The sequence below is a fragment of the Urocitellus parryii genome, chromosome 3 (assembly GCF_045843805.1).
Source record: "Urocitellus parryii isolate mUroPar1 chromosome 3, mUroPar1.hap1, whole genome shotgun sequence".
In the NCBI taxonomy this organism is placed as follows: domain Eukaryota; kingdom Metazoa; phylum Chordata; class Mammalia; order Rodentia; family Sciuridae; genus Urocitellus; species Urocitellus parryii.
Window position 1 is genome coordinate 82,619,123 of NC_135533.1, and position 20,755 is coordinate 82,639,877.

Below are 20,755 nucleotides of genomic sequence, written 5' to 3' on the forward strand. Positions count from 1 at the left end.
AGCATCCATATCTCCTTTGTTAATTTTGGTAGGTTGTGTCTTTTTCTTTTTTAAAATTTATTCTAATTATACATTATAGTAGAATGCATTTTGACATATTGAACACAAATGAGCACAACTTCTCATTCCTCTGGCTGTACATGGTACAGAGTCACTCCAGTAGTATAATTCATATATGTATATAGGGTAATAATGTCTGTTTTATTCTACTATCCTTCCCATCCCCACAGCCTCATCCCCCGCTCTACACAAAGTTCCTTCATGCTTCCCTCCCCTCCCCACTAAGAATCAGCATCCACTTATTAGAGAAAACATTCGGCTTTTGGTGTTTGGGGATTGGCCTGTTTCACTTAGCATGGTGTTTTCTAGTTTCATCCATTTACCTGCAAATGCTATAATTTTATTCTTCTTTAAGGCTGAGAGAGATTCCATTGTGCATATGTACCACATCCATTCATCTATTGAAAGGCACCTATGTTGGTTCCATAGTTTATTATTGTGAATTGAGCTGCTATAAATATTGATGTGGCTGCATCACTGTAGTATGCTAATTTTAAGACCTTTGGGTATAAACCAAGGAGTGGGATATCTGGGTCAAATGGTGGTTCCTTCCATTCCAAGTTTTCTGAGGTATCACAATACTGCTTTCCATAGGGGTTGCACCAATTTGCCGTCCCACCAGAAATGTATTAGTGTATCCTTTACCCCACATCCTTGCCAACACTTCTTACTGCTTGTATTCTTGATAATTACCACTCTGACTGGAGTGAGATAGGTTGTGTCTTTCAAGGACTTGGTCCATTTCATCTACATTATCAAATTTGTGGGCATAGAATTCTTCATGTCTGTGGCATCAGCAGTGGTCTCTTGTTTGTGATATCAGTCAATTTATGTTTTCCTTTTTAAGCTACTAAGGGGTTTATCAATTTTGATGTTTTTAAAGAACCAAGTTGAATCACGTTGGTTTTTCTCTGTTAATTTCTTCTAAATTTTATGGATTTTTTTCTAATTACTTTTTATTTAATTTGCTCTTTTCTTGAGTTTAGAAGTATAGATTGTTGATTTTAGGCCTTCTTTTCTAATATTTTTTTGTTCAGTGCTATTAATTTCCTTTTTAAACTACTTTTTCTGCATCCCAATTTTATAAGTTGTATTTTCATCTGCAGTTCAAAATTTCTTATAATTTCTCCTAAGACTATTTCTTTGACTCATGCAATATTGAAAAATGTGTTTTTAGTCTCAAAATATTTTAGAGGTTCCCAGCTATCCTCCTAGTTCTGTTTTGTTAAGGTCAGACAGCATACTTCATAGAATTTTTATTCTTATAAATTTGTTAAGGTGTGTTTCATGACTCAAACTGTTCTAGTTTGAATGTTCTGTGTAACTTTGAGAAGAATATATACTCTATTGTTGCTAAATGAAGTATTTTATGGATGTTGGTTAGTCTGTTTGATTGATGGGATCATCCAGTTTAGCTTAGTGAGTTTTTTGCCTGCTGGATCTGTCAGTTGCTGATAGAAGGATATTGAAGCCTCCAATTATAATAATGGATTAATCTATTTTTCCTTGCACTCTGTAAGATTTTTGCCTCATATATTTTGGTATTCATTTGTTAGGCACATGGATATTACAGACTGTTGTGACTTCTTGGAGAACTGACCATTTTCATCACTAATAAATGCCCATTTTTGTTCCTAGTGATTTTCCTGTTTTGAAGTTTGCTCTGTTTATAATTAATATAAGTAATACAGTTTTCTGCTAATTGATGTTAACATGGTTTCTGTCTCTCCATACCTTTTAATCTACCTGTATATTTTAAAGTGTTTCTTTATAGACAACAATTACTTGGATTTTGCTTTCTTAACCACTTGTTTTCTAGTGTGTTTAACCCATTGATGTTTTTAGTGATAATTGATAGAATTGGATTAATTTTATATAATTACTATGTTCTAATTATTGCCCTCATTCTTTCTTTTCTTGGTCTGCCATTCATTTCTTACCTTCTCTGTTTTAACTGAGCATGTTAATAATTTGTTTCATTTTTCCCTCCTTTCTTAGCATATCAATTATACTTTTTAGTTCCCCCCCCCTTGATTTTGCAGTATATACATTTATGGCTAATCCAGATCCACTTCCAAGTAATACGGTATCAATATAGCTACTTTATGACAGGATATTTCTAGTTTCTCTATCCTGTCTCTTACAATATTGCTGTTGTTCATTTCACTTATTCATAAACCATAATTAGCAGATTTATCATTGGTGTTCAAAATCTATTAAATAAGAATAAGAAAAGAAAAAGAAAAATACAATTTTCTTTGTCTTTTTTCTCTCTAGTGGTATATCTTTCTATAGATCTGAATTTGGACCTATACCTTTTTTCTTTTTTCTTTTTAAAGAACTTCATGTAATTAAAAATAAATTTTTTAAAAAAAGGAGTCCAGATAAACTCTGAAGTTTCTTTAATAACATGTTGCTTTCTTAGTTTTGACAAAAATCATGTGGAAACTTGCACATTGACAATGTGGGGATCAGATGAGGGAGATGGAGGAATTTTTTTTTTTTTAAGGAATTCTCTATACTATATGTTGGCAACTTTTCTGTAAATCTAGAATTATTTCAAAATTAAAACAACTTTTAAAAAGAGAACTTTATTTAATATTTATTGCAAGGCAGGTGTGCCAGTGACAAATTCCCTCAATTTGTGTTTGCATCGTGAAGTGTTTATTTCTTCACTTTTGAAGGATAATTTCAGTGCATAGATAATTCTAAGTTGATAGATGTGTTAGTTTTCCATTGCTATGGTAAAACACCTGAGAAAAATAATTCAAAAAGACAAATGATTTATTTTGACTCATGGTTTTGGAGGTTTCAATCTATGGTTATCAGGTTTCATTGCTTTTGGACCTGAGTAGAGGAACAACAATATGGCAGTAGCGTGTGAGAGGAAAGCTGTTCAGCTCATGGCAGCCAGGAAGAAAAAAGAGCTTACTTTTATAACAAAGTCCCTTCCTTTGAACCCATTAATCTATGGATCCATGAATAGATTAATTCATTTATGAGGTTAGAGTCCTTATGACCTGGTCACCTCTCAAAAGCGCCGCCTCTGACCTGCTTTGTGGGGACCATCAAGCCTTCAACACACAAACTTTTGGGGGACATTTAAGATTCAAACCCTGATAGTGAGTTGTTATTTTTTTCAGTGCTTTAAATATTGTACTTCATTCTCTAATTGCTTTCACAGTTTCTGAAGAAAAGTCCGATGTAATTCTTATTCTTGCTTCTCTATACATAAGTTGTTTTTCACCTTCTCTAGCGTTTCTTAAGGTTTTCTGTTTGTCTTTGATTTTCTGCAATTTGAGTATGATATGCCTCAGTTTAGATTTTTTTTAGTTTTTATCCTTCTCAGTGTTCTCTGTGCTACCTGGATCTATAGTTTTTTGAAAATTCTCAGTTTTTCATGTAATTATTTCTTTTCTTTCTCTCTTCTTCTAGTATTATGATTTTTTATATATATGCACCTTTTTCTAATTGTCTCACAGTTTTGGTTATTCTGGTCTGTCTTGTTTATTCTTTTCCCCTTTGTATTTGAGTTTTAGGAGTTTGTATTGCCATATGTTCAAGTTCATTGATTCACCTTTGAGTTGTGTCTACTTTGAGCCTACTGAAGGTGTTTTGTTGTTGTTTTTTTTTTTCATTTATTACAATGTTTCTTTTTTCTAGTAGTTCTGTTTGATTTTTTTTTTTTTTTTTTACCGTTAGAACTTACATTTTTCTGCTTACATTACCTGTCTATTCTTTCATGGTGTCTCCTTTCTCCATTGGAGCTTAGCATGTTAATCATAGTTGATTTAAATTCCCAGCCCAGTAATGCGAACATTCTGCCATATCTCAGTCTGGTCCTGATGCTTGCTGTGTACTTTGAGACTGAGATTTTTTTTGTTTCTATTTTGTTTTCTATGATTTCTGTTGAAAGCTGGACACAATATGTTGGATAAAAGAAACTGAGATGAACATACTTTAAGTGTGAGGTTTTTGTCTCACTGGGATCAGGTTGTAAGTGGCAGAAGCTAATATTTCCTTTGATGTCCTTCCTTTTGTCTCCTGTGTCTGGATTTCCTAGAGATTTTTTAAATAAAGTTTGAGATGTGAAGCTATTATTGATGTGAGGCACAAGAGGGAGAGAAAGGGTTCTGTTTGTTGAGAGCCACAGCCAAAGGGGCCCCAGCAAACTTCCAGCTGCCGGCTGATGATTGGCTCACAGCGGCCACAGCAACATCTAGCTGATTGGCTCCTCTGCAGTGATGTTCATTGGGCTGATTCCCTGCCCTTCAGACTGCCAGCTGATGATTGACTCACAGCAGCCTCAGCAACATCTAGCTGATAGGCTCCTCTGTGGTGATGTTCATTGGGCAGTTTCCCTGCCCTTTCAGACCACGGAGCTGCTCATTGGGGGACTTCTTTGGCTCCGCCCACGCGACCCAGCCAATCAGCCTCAAGAGCAGGAGGATTGGGGGAGGTGGAGAGGCTTGTGTTGGAATGAGAGGCTTGTGGGAAGCCGGTGGTGGCAGTTGGGCTCTGAGGGTTTTTTCCTGAGGAGCTGTTTTGTTTGGCGTGTGTGGTTCTAAAAATAAAGTTAGTTTCTTTTGACAAGTGGTTATCAAATGAAACATTAGATTTGCACATGATTATTGCCCAATTATTTAACTCATTAGCTAATTCATCAATTTGATTCATGGTATATGGAGTAATAATTTTATTGGGAGAAATTCCAAACATTCCCTTTGCTGCTTTTATTCCTTTGAGTATCAATTGTCCTAAAGCCTCAGGATACCTAGTAAGAATAGTGTTAGGAGAATAAGATAAATGTATCCATAATAATGGACCTTCTTGCCAAAATACTCCTGTAGGAATATTTTTTGTTGGTAGTACAATAAATAATAAAGGCAAACTTATATCAATTCTATCCAAATGCATATTTTCCATATATGTTTCAATGATTTTTAATGCCTTTCTCGCTTCAGGCGTTAACATTCGGGGTGAATTTGGATCTGATGGACCTTTTAGGATATCAAATAAAGGTCCTAACTCTCCTGTTGGTATACCTAGATAAGGCCTTATCCAATTTATGTCTCCTAATAACTTTTGAAAGTCATTAAGTGATTTGAGTTGATCTACTTGTATTTGAATTTTTGGTGGACGGACCATGGTTGAGGATAATAGAACTCCTAAATAATTAATTGGAAAATTTAATTGTACTTTATCTATTGCTATCTCTAGATTATAATTTTTTAATAAGTTTGTGTGGCATAACTTTCTAGCAATGTGTTTTTATCTTTGTGTGCTAAAATACATCATCCATATAGTGAAATATTTGTAGTTCAGGATTTTGATTTCTAAGTGGCTGGATTACTTTGTTAACATAAATTTGACACATAGTTGGGCTGTTAGCCATCCCTTGAGGGAGTACTTTCCATTCATATCTCTGATCAGGACCTTCATGATTCAGTGCAGGGATAGTAAATGCAAAACGTGGACTATCCTCAGGATGAATTGGAATTGAAAAAAAACAATCTTTAATATCTATAACTAAAACATACCAAGTTTTTGGCAAAGCAGACAATTGAGGAATCCCCGATTGAGCAGGTCCCATAATAACCATCTCATTATTAATGGCTCTTAAATCTTGCAATAATCTCCATTTACCAAATTTCTTTTTGATGACAAAAATGGGAGTATTATGGGGAGATACAGAAGGTTGTATATGTCCTTCCGCTAATTGTTGTTTGACCAGATCATGGGCTGCTTGTATCTTTTCTTTAGTCAAGGGCCACTGAGGAACCCATACTGGTCTTTCTGATTTCCATGTAATTTTTATTGTCTCAGTGGCCCTTTGTGAAAATCCAACCCATGTCTGTCTGTTCCTTGATCTATTTGTATTGGTGCTGCTATATCTTGTTCTTGTTTTTCTAATCTTTTCCCTTTCCTAAAACCTTGTCTAGCCATAATAGTGGGTGCATTTTGATTGATGTTATTTGTTAATGTCAAATCTAATTGATCTAGGACATCTCGTCCCCATAAATTTACAGGAAGATGATCCAATACATATGGCTGTATAGTTCCTTCACATCCTTCAGGATCCTTCCAATCTAATACCATTGCATTTCTATGGGGATTAGTCACCACTCCTAGGCCTCGAAGTGTTTGAGTGGCTTGTTGTAATGGCCAATGTTTTGGCCATTCTTGATGAGATATGATGCTAAGGTCTGCACCTGTATCCAGTAGCCCATTAAATTCATGTCCTTGAATATTTAGTTTTAGCATGGGGCGAGAATCTAAATTTAAAGAAAGCATAGCCCAATCTACACCTGTGGAGCCTAATCCCTTGGAACCTCTTTCTGCAGCACGACTGGAAAATTTATCATGTAGGCTTGGTATTATTAGTAACTGTGCTATTCTATCTCCTGGTGAAATTACTGATATACCCTTTGGAGAACTGGCTATAATTTTTATTTCACCTTCATAATCGGGATCAATTACCCCAGAACTTATCATAAGTCCTTTTAGAGTAGAAGAGCTGCGTCCCAATAATAAGCCTACTGTTCCTTTGGGAAGAGATCCTTTTACCCCTGTGGGAATGATTTGAACTCCCATCTCTGGAGTTAGTATTGATCTGGCGGAGGCGCAGATGTCCAACCCTATGCTTCCTCTGGTTTGTCTGATGAGGGATCTGATGGACAGTGTGTCCTGGGCACTACCCTGATGGGGTTGCTGGGTTCCTCCAGTGCTCCATATATTTGTGGTTTGGGGCCCCGGAGCATTGGGGCCCCCTGTCCATTTTTTTGGCAACGGAGCCCGATGCCTTTCTCCACGATATTGTGGATAAACACCTTGTCCTTGTTCATTTTTTGATAATGGAGTACCCTCTATGGTGGTTTGAGAATGGCATTCATTAGCCCAATGTCTCCCTCTACGGCATCGTGGGCAAATACCCAGTATTCTACTCCTTTGATACCTAGATTTGTTAAACCCTCCTCCGATGGGGCAATTCCTTTTAAAATGTCCTGTTTGTTCACAATTGTAGCATGTTCTTGGCCTGGCATCTAAAGCCTGTTTTACTGCAGCTGCCACAACTTGCTCTTGTTCATTAATGTCTCTACATAATTTAATATATGTGTTTAAATCTTCATGTTTCCATGGTCTAATGATATCTCTGCACCAACGATTCGCTTGGTCATAAGCCAGTTGTTTTATTAATGGCATTGCTTGTTCTGTATTCCCAAAAACTCTGGTAGCTGTTTGAATAAGCCTATCTACAAATTCAGCATAAGGTTCATTAGCTCCTTGTATTATCTTAGATAATTGACCTTGTAAACTTCCATGTCCTTGTAAAGTCTTCCATGCCTTAACTGCATCTACAGCAATTTGTAAATATACACCAGGATCATATGCAATTTGTTGCTGCTGATCCTCATAAGGTCCCTTTCCTAACAACATATTGATTAGGTTTGAATCTTAGTTTGTTTTTCCCCAACACAGGAACCAGGAAATGGAGTTGGGACAGAAATTGGGATTTTTCTTCCCTGCTGACTGCTTAGGTTCTGATAAAGTAGATTCCCTTGAGGACAAATCTTAAGGGAAACCAAATAAATGCTCAGTGAATTTCAAAATGGCTAATTTCCCCTTTCTCCTCCAAAAAGCATGAAGGATTTTCCCTCCAGTTTTCATTGTGAGAACTTGGTAGGTGTCTGGAAGGTAAAAGAAGAGTGTGAAGGTCCCCCTAAGACTGAACCAGCCCTGCCCCCAATTTCTTTTCTTTATTTTTACTTTCTACCTTGTAAACACTGAGCTCCAGCAGTAGTTCAAGTAATTCTCAGTCTTTTTAAGTTTTCCTCTCCCAGTATTGATTATAATAGAGGTTTCTGCTTACAGATTTCTGTTCAACTAAACTGTGATTCTGTGTTTCCATTTTGTGCCTCCAGTTTGAGGAACAGCAATTATCCATGTGACCTTAATTTCTCTGGTGAAGCTCAGAAGAGTTGTTGATTTTTTTTTTTTGTTCAAATTTTCATTGCTATGAAGGCAGAAGAAATGCTTTTTAAGCTCATAACATTCTGAATCACCTTTGCTTTTGGCAGCTGAATAATATTTCTTTGTATGGCTATATCCAACTTTGTTCATCTGTTCAACCACTGATGGACATTTGGGTTGTTTATACCCTTTGACTATTATAGTCATCCTATAAATATAGTGCTATTAAAAATATTCATGCACAAATTTTCATGTGGACAGATGTTTCAGTTTTTCCTGGACATATACCTAGGAGTAGAATTGCTAGGTCATATGGTAACTGATTAATTGTTTGAAGATCTGCCAGACTGTTTTCCAAAGTGAATGAATATATGCTTTATATTTCTACCAGCAGTGCTGAAGAATTCTCATATCTCCATATTATCTCTAATACTTGTTATCTGAATTTTTGGTTCTAGCCATCCTAATGGTTTTGAAGTTCTATGTCATTGTGGTTTTGATTTGCATTTCTCTCATAACTAAGGATATTGAGCATCTTTTCATGCATTTAATGACCATCTGAATATATTCTTTGGAGAAATAACTATTCAGATCCTTTGCCCATTTTTTTCATATATTTTTTAAGTTGTGTTGTTTTTTCATTGTGGGATTCTTAGAGTTTTTTTTTTTTTTTTACATTTTCTTTGAGAAATAATTTGCAAATAGTTTATCCTCTATCAGTCATCTTTCAACATTCTTCAGAGGGTTTTTTTGAAACACAAAAGGTTTTTTAATTATTTTTTCTTTATATTTTTCATGAACAATTTTTTTGTTCTTTTCATTTAAACCTGACAGTAGAATATATTTTGATATATCTTAACATATATACTTGGGCTATAACTTTCCATTCTTGTGGTGTACATGATGTAGAGTTAATACTGGTTGTGTATTCATATGTGAACATAGAAGTTATGTCTGATTCATTCTACTGTCTTTCTCATTCCCATCCCATGCCTCCTGCCCTAAGCCCATATCCCACTTTCTGTCTAATCTGGAGAACCTCCACTCCCCCACATTTATTGTAAGTCAGCATCTGCATATCAGAGGGAACATTGTTTTTTTAGGGATTGGCATATTTCACTTAGCATGATAGTCTCCAGTTCCATCCATTTACTGGAAAATGTCATAATTTCATCCTTCTTTAAGGCTGAGTAATATTCCATTGTATATATGTACCACATTTTAATTATACATTTATCTGCTGAAGGGCACCTATTGTTGGTTCCATAGCTAAGTTATTGTGAATTGAGTTGCTATGAACATTGATGTGGCCATATCACTATAGTATGTTGATTTTAAGTCTTTTGGGTATATACTAAGGAGTGGAATAACTGGGTCAAATGGTGGTTCCATTTCAAGTTTCCTGAGGAATCTCCATACTGCTTTCCATCCTGGTTGTACCAATTTGCAGTCTCACCAGGAGTTTATATGTGTACATCCTCCCCCCATGTTCTCACCAACATTTATTGTTATTTGTATTCTTGACAATTGCCATTCTGACTAGAGTGATATGAAATCTTAGTGTAGTTTTAATTTGCATTTCTTTTATTGCTAGAGATGTTGAACATTTTTCATATATTTGTTGAATATTCATATTTCTTCTATAAAGTGCCTGTTGATTTCCTTTAATCATTTATTGATTGGGTTATTATTATTATTATTGGTGTTAAGTTTTTTGAGTTCTTTATATATCTTGGAGATTTAATGCTCTATCTGAGGTGCAGATGGCAAAGAATTTCTCTCATTCTGTAGGCTCTCTCCAAGTTCTTGATTAGTTTGATACCATTCCATTTATTGCTTCTTGATTTTACTTTTTGCACTTTTAGAGTCTTATTGAGGAATTTGGTTTCTAAGCTGACATGATGGAGTTTTGGGCCTACTTTTTATTCTAGTAGATATAGGATCTCTTTTGTAATGCCTAGATCCTTGATCTACTTTGAATTGAGTTTTGTGTAGGGTGAGAGATAGGGATGTAATTTCATATTATTGCATATAGATTTCCAGTTTTCCCAGCACCATTTTGTTGAAGAGGCTATCTTTTCTCCAATGTATCTTTTATGGCACCATTGTCTAGTCTGAGATTACTGTGTTTATGTGGGTTTGTCTCTGTGTCTCCTATTCTGTACCATTGGTCTTTATATCTGTTTTGGTGCCAATGCCATGCCATTTTTGTTACTATAGTTCTGTAGTGTAATTTGAGGTCTGGTGTTGTGATGCCTCCTGCTTTGCTTTTCTTGCTGAGGATTGCTTTGGCTCTTCTGGGTCTCTTATTTTTCCAAATGAATTTCATGATTGCGTTTTCTATTTCTGTGAAGAACATCATTGGGACCTTAATAGGAATTGCATTAAATCTGTATAGCACTTTGGGTAGTATAGCCATTTGAACAATACTAATTCTGCCTATCCAAAAACATGGGATGTCTTTCTATCTTCTAAGGTCTTCTTCAGTTTTTTTCCTTAGTGTTCTGTCGTTTTCATTGTAGAGGTCTTTTACCTCTTTTGTTAGAGTGATTCCCAAATACACACACACACACACACACACACACTATTGTGAATGAGATAGTTTTCCTTTTAGTTGATTCATCACTAATGTATAGGAACACAGTTGATTTATGGGTGTTAATTTTATATTCTACTACTTTGCTGAATTTATGAGTTCTAGAAGTTCTTTGGTGGAGGTTTTTGGGTCTTCTAAATATAGAATCATGTCCTCAGCAAATAGGGATAATTTGAGCTCTTCATTGTATCCTTTATTTTCTTTTTTCTGTCTAATTGCTTTGGCTAGAATTTCCAGAACTATATTGAATAGAAGTGGTAAAAGAGGGCATCTCTGTCTTGTTCCAGTTTTTAGAGGGAATACTTTCAATTAAAGTTTTTAATTTGATAAAGTCTAATTTGCTTACTTTTCTCTTCTTTCACTTGTGCTTTTGAATGCATATATAAGAATCCTTTTGTCAGATCCAAGATAAATGATTTACCCATGTTTCCTAAGACCTGTATAGCTTTAACTCTTACATTTAGATCTTAGATGCGTTTGAGTTGATTTTCATGTGTGGTATGGGGTAAGGTTTGAACTTTTTTATAAGTGCCTATCCAGTCCATTAGTTGAAGACTGTTAATTTTCTTACTGAATAGTTTTGGCACCCTTGCCTAACATGCAACAGTTGATTATTGATATATGAGTTTTGTCTTGGGCTTTGAATTGTATTCTATGACTCTTTTTGTCTATTCTTGTGGTATACCTACACTGTTTTGATAACTGTTGCCTTTAATGAGTTTTGAAATCAGTATGACTCTTCTTTCTTTGTGCTTTGAATTGTTATTATTGTCATCATTGTCATTGTTTATGAATATTCTGGGTGCCTTGCAGTTATGTAAGGATTTTATAATCAGTTTCTACAAAGAAGTAACCTGTGACTCCAATGGGTATTGCATTGAATCTGTGGATCTCTGGGAAGAATTGCCATCTTAACAGGATTAAATTTTCCACTGTATAAATATGGAATAATTTTCCATTTATTTAAGTCTTCAATTTCTATCAACAATGTTTTGTATTTGTCACAGTAAAGTTTGCTTCTGTGTATCCTTTTTAATACAATTGTTAATGGAATTGTTTTCTTACAATTGATTTTATAACCTCCAACCTTGTTTATTGGTTCTGATGTTTTTTTAGAGGATCACTTAGGATTTTCAAAATATAAGATCATGTCATTTGTGAATAAAGATAGCTTTATCTCTTTCTTGCCTATCAGGGTGCCCCTTTATTCTTTGCTTAATTGTCCCGGCTAGACTCTCCAATATAAATATTGAATAGAAGTGAAGGCGGACACTTATTTTTTCCTAATCTTGGGGTAAAACATCTTGTCTTTCACTAGTGAATGCAATGGAAGTTTTGGATTTATACTACCTGTTCTAAACCTTGATTTTTTTTTTTTTGCATAAAATTCTGTATCAGTATCTATAGAGCTTCTTTATTCTTTGTAAAGTTGATGTATATCCATGTATGGATTTTTAATGAGCCTTCTGACAGATACTTAGATGGCCTCTTCTTTTATAAATTATGCTATAATATCTAACCTTTCTGCATTTTATTTTGCACATGTAATTATGTATCTTAAAGATAAATTCTTAAAAGAATCAGTATAATTGTGTGGTGGATGTGGTCAGATTGCTTACCAGTATGTTTTCACTAGGGGGAAAACGTGTGAAATGTCTTTCTCTCATATTCTCACCAACATGATATGTTAGTTGATTTTTTTAAATCCTTGCCAATCTGATAAGAAAAAGGATATTTATTATATTTTTAGTTTGTACTTCTTTTTGTGGGGGGGGGGAGGATACTAGGAACTGAACCCAGGGCATTTAGCCACAGAGCCCCATCCCCAACTGTTTTTATAATTTATTGAGACAGTGTCTCACTGAGTTGTTTACAGCCTTGCTAAATTGCTGAGGCTGGCTTTGAACTCATGATCCTTCTGCTTCAGTCTCCCAAGCTGCTGGGATTACTGATATGTGCCCCAGAGCCCAGTTGGTACTTCTTTTATCATTGAGTGATATTATGGACCTTTTCAGTACATTTAAGAGGTATTTGGTTTTCCTTTTCAATGAATTTTTGTTGTTTTTTTTCTCATTTCTTTTAATGAGATGTTCTTTTTCTCATGGTTTTGTAGAAATCCTTTAAAGAAAATTAGCATTTTGCCTAATATAATTCCTGTTTTAACTCTTGTTCTTCAGTTGTATTTTGATACTTAAGGAGAAGAAATTTTAAATGTTTACATAGTGAATTTTGGGGTCCTTTTTGGTATAATTTATACCTTCCAGATTTTGCTCCATATTTGGACAGGTCTTTCCAGCTCAAAGATTATAAAAAAGATTCTTTTATATTTTCTCTGAATACTACTAAAGCCAAGCTCTTTAAAATATTCCTTGTTCCTTTTTAAAAAGTATGGAAGGTTTGCTTTTTTAATTGTTTTTGTTTTTTGTTTGTTTTTGGCATCTTTGTGGTTCTAGTTTATAGATTTTTTTTTTTTTAAGGGCAGCTTAGCAGTGTTATTTAGAAGCTTCGTGAGTACCTTGATACATAACTTATCTAATCTGAGAATTTGTATCAATTTGGCTAACTGTGATTTCTGAGAAGTTCTTTGCTCATTAGAATTATTCTATTCTAATTTGTTTAAACCTGTTTCACCATATTTTCCAGAGCAAAGCTCATCTTTTTGATAACATATGCAGAAGCAAAATAGAAATTTACTTACCTATTTTTGCTTTGATTCTACTTTCTGCTCAAATTTTTATTTGCTTTGGGGTCTTCATGGACATGTCTGTATCATGTTTTAGGTCTCAAGAATAAAAAAATCATTGACTCTTAACCACAGCCAAACTTATTTCCCTTTACTTAGCTTTCTCAAAAATGTTTAATAAGCAGTGACTATATACTTACTTAGCCCTATTATAAGAAGACTGAAACAAAATTTAAGATATGTTCCTTACATTTAATGGGAAAAGGCAAGGGTGTGCATAATAATAATGCTAGGTATAGCTCAAGAATTTTGTTCAAAATGCTTTTGTTTGCAAGCATACTTGGATTGTGCTTGAGTAAAATGTCCAGAAGTTTGAAAAAACTTTTTCTTATCAGCAGTTCATTTTTATAAGATGCAGTGGTTAATAGGATTCTCAGAACTGGACATATACAAGAAGACTAGGACTTATTTATTATAAGGTCCAAGAGTTCTGAAGTGTCAGTAATGACATGTTTTTCCAACCACTTGTGACAGGTGAAATATATTTTTATTGAGTTCTGGTAGCTTTCTAATAATGCTCTTTCTTAAAGGAAACAAGACTCATTTAGTCAAATAGCATATTGTTTATTTGCCCCTCCAGTCAGTTTTTAGTATTTCCCTTTGTTCTTTTTAGTTTCATTAGTTAAGTTCAAGTTGTAAGGCGTAGCTCTTGAAAGCTACTGACTTTCAGGTGAACTAGATGTCCCAAGTTTTTCACAGTCTTTCAGAAGTTTAAAAACTATAAGTTAGGAGGCTGGGGTTGTAGCTCAGTGGTAGATTGCTTACCTAGCATGTGTGAAGCACTGGTTCAACCCTAAGCACCAAATAAATAAATAAAATTATTGTGTCCATCCACAACTAAAAAATTTTTTTAAATTTTTTAAACTACATATTAGTAATTATGGACCTATACTTACTTTCTTGAGAAAAATAAAATGATTGAACACAAATATATTTCAGAAATTGGATTTCCATATTAATATGACTATAGCTGTAATTTCACTTTTCTCTGAGAATTTATTTTCCAGTGAGATTCTTTTTACCATAAAATAATATGTGAGATTGATGTGAAAAATATTTAGGTATATGTGAGTTTGCTTATGGCACAATTCTTCTCTCCTATTTGATTTCCTCTTTTACTCTGACCATTAGTCCTTTCCACATTCCTATCTATCTTCACCCAAAAGGAGGTGAGTAGTAGGTAGATGCATATAGAAAGAAAGGGAAGAGATGTCTGTGACAGTGATCATTTCTTTCCTGAAGTGTTGAATACTATCAATGTCAAAATAGTGACCATGTGATGGTCATATAACATGGGATTATATAGAAAATATGTTAACATGGTGCCTGAAAGTAGCAGGCCAGTCTTCAACCATTTCCTGGAGAAACAAATACTCTTTTTTTTTATTATTTCTTTCATACATGACAATAGTGGAATACATTACATTCGTAATTATCCATTCACAGCACAATTTTTCATAACTCTGTATATAAAGTATGTTGGGCTGGTGATATAGCTCAGTTGGTAGAGTGTTTGCCTCATATAAAGTATGTTCACGCCAAATTATGCCTAAATTGTGGTAGAAAGGTGTATTAAAAATTATAATGCAAAAAAAAAATCAACAAGTGCTCTTTATTGCACTTCCTTAGAGCAAAAGAGTGAAAGTCAGAGGGGCGAGGTAGTATTCTGAGCCATAGGAGTAGCAGATAACTCAGAGAGATAAGTTAGAACAAAAGTAACAACACACCTATGCTAAAGAACCATGCTAAGAAGCAACAAATAAACTAGCAGCCTGTGAGAACATGTTTTATACATTTAAGTGAACAAGAATTATACATCATGTATGGGATTGAATTATTTACTACAAAATAATGTTCGAGTGGCTCTCTGTATAGTAATCGTCAAATAAGCTTCAACAGGTAAGATCTCAAGCCTTCGTATTACATACCCATATCTGCCATTTACCAGGAATGTGAACTCAAGCAAATCCTGTCCCCTACTTTTGCATCATTATCTTCATTTATAGAGTGAAGTTCTGAATAACTACCGGCTTTTGTGAATACTCACAGATACATCACATAAACATACAGAGTACATGGGGTGTAGCAGTTGGTGCACACAAACACAAACCTCAGTACATGTTAAAGTTCTTTCCTCCAATATTTTTTAAGCTTTCTTCTTATAGTACCATAATAATATCTGAGTATTGTAGCTTTTTTGTAATAAGTAACTAATTATGTAGATTAATTTACTTGTAGTGGTGATAATCATTCTGTAATATGTGTTGGGTGTCTTCATCATCCTTTTCTTATCTGGTGTGTATTATACTTTTCACAAAATTACAAATTATATCCATCCTCATTGTGGGATTTTCTAGTCTTTAATTTTTTCTTATCTAAATCTAATAGAAACTTTTTCCTCCATTTAAATTACATTTGGCCTTTTGACATTTTTCTTTTTGTTTAATAACAGTTTTTTTCTTTATCAGTCTATTTCATATGATTTTTAAAATTTCCTTTCCTGAGGTCTTTCTTAAAATGTTGCTTAGTATATAATCCCTTCTTCTAATTAAGAAATCATTTCACCATATGTAATGGTGCAGACCTGTAATCTCAACTACTCAGGAAGCTGAGCTAAAGTGTTGCTTCAGCCCTAGATTTTGGTGGCAGCCTGGGCAACATAACAAGATACCTGTCTCTTAAAAAATAATAATAACTTATACTTACTTCACTCATGTGAATCACCTAGGAAAAAGTTTAAAAAATAATAATAACTTATACTTACTTTACTCATGTGAATCACCTAGGAAAAAGTTTAAACAAAAAGTTCATCTTTAAAAATTAGAATATTGTTATTTGAACTCTAAAGGAACCATTTTGTGTGGTGGCAGATATAATAATATGTAAAGAATTACAGGAAACTAATAAAGTTTAGTTAAAGCGGTCACCATTTGAAATTTGGATTTTTCCTCAGCACTTATAGAGATGAATGGGAAAATGTAAGAATTGTCATCTTACATGATTTTACTTAAAAATTAAATCTTAATAATTATGCTTTTCCATCTTCAACATCAGAAAGCACCTATTTGTCAGAAAAGCAAAGACTATTTATCAGCAAAGGTTCAGCGTGCTTTGTGTTCATTCTCAGTTTGAATTAAAAACTGCTTTACTTCTGCTATCTAAGGATAATGCTATTATGGTTCAGAGTGTATTTTCTGTGGATAAGATGGTGATGTTTTTTAATAAAAACAAAACTTAAGGTTAGAGACAGGAAGGTTCATTCTCCTAATTAAATATGAGGTCTTTCAAAGTCCAATTACTCTAAATTGACTTTTTTCTTTCTCTAAATGAACTGGTTTTCTTTCTTTCTATCAATCTATTTATTTATTTTTGACATTGCTAAGGCTCAAACCCAGAGTCTTGTGCATGCTAAAGTCAGGTACTCCATTACTGAGATACATTCCCAGCCTGAATTTTCAAATTAGAAAATTAATAACTTTAGGATTCTGGAATTTTCAGAATGATATTTATCATTTTTTGAAATCTTAACATATGTGATGGTTACATTCTTATTCTTTTTGTATGCTTAATCATTGAATAAGAAATAAACAGTAGCATTCAGAGTTAGAGCCTTGACTAGAATGTCATTAGGAAACCCTGTTAGTGGGTAGGAGCATAACATGGTTTTTAGTAGTCATGTTTTTTTCAGGGGTAGTCATAAAAATGAGTTTTTTATGACTATAGGATAGGAATGGAGGCCAACGTTTATTATACTGCCTGGTATATTTACTTTAAAATTCAGATATTTCTACGGATAGAAATATTAAAATAGGTTTCTGCTAGGAGCCACAGCAAAAGTATTATGATACATGGAACCTTTGTTTTAGGTGACTGCCAGCTAGCCAATGAGATGATATGATTATGTTAAGCTTTACATTCATATGAAAATTGGACTCCTGCTGTTCACCTTGGCCTGTTACGGAACTCAGGTTACTCATGTCACTCATGTAATGGGAGAGTTCCCATTGGTTGGAGAAGGATAGTAGGAGGGAACTTCCGGGGGAGGTCCGGGCGCCCGGTTCCGGTGACACACGTGGGTCGACTGGCTTGCTAGCAGGGTGGCTTTTTTAAATAAAGCTTTGTTTCCCGCTTGAGCGGTTCTGTTTCTGTGCCCAGCCGGGTTGCAGCAGGTTTCAGTTAATCAAACCTCCAAGTATTATCTTTTAAAACTATGAAAAATAAATAAATGAAGAAGTAAACTATGGTATGGAGCAAATGAAATAAAAGTACCATTACCTTAATAAACTGTTGTCTTCTCAGGCTCATGAGAGGCTTGAAGATTCAAAACTAGAAGCTGTCAGTGATAATAACTTGGAATTAGTTAATGAAATTCTTGAAGATATCACCCCCCTAATAAATGTGGATGAAAATGTGGCAGAACTGGTTGGTATACTCAAAGAGCCTCACTTCCAGGTAACCTTTCCCTACAGCTCTTCTCCCCAAGTTCCCTATGTTCCTGAAGTTCCTTAGTAGTTCATTTCCAGTTTTAGGTGATTTTTTTTTCTTTGGAGAATTACTTGAGGCCGTTTTTTATAAGTATATAAATTCCAACTTAGATATTTTAATATTCTGATATACTGAAAATACATAAATACACAGATATATCTGTGCCTACTGTATAAATTTACAGAAATACATCACCATGGATTTTCCTTTGTGCAGTTAAAGAAAACAACATCCCTTTTCTAAGATCAGGTATCATGCTAGCAAAATTTTCCTCACCATGAGAATGTAATTTTTTTCTTCTTTACTGCCACTTTGTTTCCCATTACTCTTTGGGGTCAATGATGAACATTTTTTAGTATTGCTTCTCAAGACTCGGGTGCGGTTGATGATATGAAACAAAGGAGAGCTAAGGGTAGAAACTATTAACAAACATACTTATTCCACAGAGAAATAAGTACAGTTTAAAGTTTGGTCAGTAAATGAGTTAATCATTTTCACCAAGAAGAATCTCCTTCATCAAATGATAAAAAGATTTCTTTTAAAAAACCTGAATTAATCAGGATAGTGTGATATTGGGGAGTGTTAGGAAAATAGATGAATTGAAGAGAATGAAAACCCCAGAAATACATTCAGTCATATAGGGTAACATGATTTATGACAGAGACATTACTTTTTAGTGAAGAAAGGGTAACTAAGATGGAAGAATGGCACACGTTTTCCTTTGCAAATTCCATTGCAAATTTCACGTTTTCCATTGCAAAATCAAATAGTAACACCCCTTTGCTTTTTCTCAAAGTCTTTATGTGACTCTACAATAAATATGAAGATAACAGTGGGATGGGTCCTACATCAATCAGCACCTTTGGTACAAAAGCTGCAGACACACAGCAGGCACACGTTTTATGCAGGGACTAGTTGATTGTGTCCTTATAAGGAATGCTAAGGTATTTAGGTTTTATCCTGGAGACAGACAGAATCCTAGTGGAGAGAAGGGTATTGTACATATGAGTTTCCAACCTAAATCTGTGTGTGACTTCTGTCTGTCAACCCCTTTTCCTCTTATGATGTTAACCTACTGAAGAGTCCAAGCCACTGTCATGTAGAGTGTGGCACTTCCAGGATTTGTCTGGCTGCTGCCCTGCTGGGTTATTCAGTTATCAGTTCTATTTCCTATTACCAGAAGTTCTAGCTAAAAGGTTTATGATTCAAATCCATAATTTAGAACTACAGTTCATCTTAAGTGATTTGCAACATGAATTAGACTGTCAGAAGAAGTAGAATACCTGATTGCCACCCCCCCCCACATTGTTGATTTGGTTCCTGAGTAAAGATGACAGTCTATTGTTTTCTATAAAATCTCCCCATGAAGTAATCTAGTCTGTTATTATTCTGACGTTATATAAATGCTAGTTCCTATCAACCATTTACCTTCTAGAGAACACAAATTAATAATCTTTGCCTAGATCAATATTTTCATTAGTGGTTACAATATGACTCTTTTTTTCAAATTCTTGTTCTATTTTTATTAGCTGTGTTCTTTGATAAATGTAGAGCTTCTCATCAGAGGGGCTATTACCCTATAATGGATTTCCTCCTGGAAAAGCAGAGAAATGCTAGATCCTTCTCTTTACCTATTTTCAAAGCAAAGAGTTGTTTAAAATAGCATTTTCTTATGATAACAACTTAGTTTCATATGATAGCAACTTAGTTTTTTAGTCTTTTGTGTTTTAAATAACATTGTATACTTATTCAGTGTTTCAAGTATAATTACTCTTTGATTTTCAAATTGTCAAGACTTTAGCCATGTGGACAGATTTTTAGTATATTAATCTGAAGCATATGAGAGTTCTGAACTAAAATATAGGAAATTAGGAGTGTGTAAGGAGTGGTTCAAGTAACAGGAATGAAAAATACTGCCTGAGAATACAGGGTGGACAGCCAAGCAGCCCAGCCTAGAGTTTTGAATAACTTCCAGCATTTATAGGAAGAATTCTTAACATATGCATTTGGGAGTTCCTTTTGAATTTTTTTTTCTCCAGTTTCTTACAAATGATTTCATGAAATGACTAGGAATTACCAATTAAGCCAATATCCAGATTGGTTTTTTTTTTTTTTTTGTGAACTTGGTGTTATTTGTTCCCCTCTTCTATTTTGATTTATTGTTTTGAATTTGTAGCCTGTTCACTCAAAATTTTTTTTAAATTTAGCATTATGATGAATATGTGCAACTGTAGTAAAACTTATTCCTTTAGGGTAAGGATTGACAAACATTTTAAATATATAAATATGTAAGAAACTCCTAGAATGCTATATCAAAATCATCCATGATAATAACACAGAGAGGGAATATAATTTTAAAATGCAGTATATGGAGAATCTTTACTAACTCATTTTTCCCTCAAAAATGTCTTTTATAGATTAAACCTTTATTAGTAGCAAAATTTTCTATCTCTGATATAAGATGCAGATATTTATCTATTTTCTACTTCACATCTTTTTTAATACATTCCATAGGTATAGAAAATATATCAAGTTATTAGCAACATAAGTGTAAATATTAGGGTCCTTGTCATTTGGGTTTTTATAATACCTAATAAAATAAGAATTAATGGTAAATACTAAATTATTTTGATGACCTAGGTTTGATTTCCAGTGAGCATATCATTTTAAAAACATGTGACTGAATTCTTTCAATCTCTTCAAATCTAAGACAAGAATATAATACTATTTGATGATGAAAATATTTAAAGCTATTTTATATAATTCTATTTTATATATTTAAAGCTATTTTTATATTTCTTTAAAAATATTCTATATATATTTGATTCAATTCATGTTTGGGAATTTAATAATGTACGCCTGGGAAATTTTTAGTACACCACTGGGCTAATGAACTAACA

General features: G+C 34.0%; 1 protein-coding gene across 3 annotated transcripts in view; it reads left to right on the forward strand.

Moving 5' to 3' along the window:
- The window catches only part of Pals2 (protein associated with LIN7 2, MAGUK p55 family member), a 118,426-nt gene that overhangs the window by 51,639 nt on the left and 46,032 nt on the right, over positions 1-20,755 (forward strand). For all 3 annotated transcript variants that reach the window (XM_077795983.1, XM_026400216.2, XM_026400218.2), the window contains exon 3: positions 17,670-17,822. In XM_077795983.1, the coding sequence (XP_077652109.1) occupies positions 17,670-17,822 (153 nt within the window). The remainder of the gene's footprint in view (positions 1-17,669; positions 17,823-20,755) is intronic.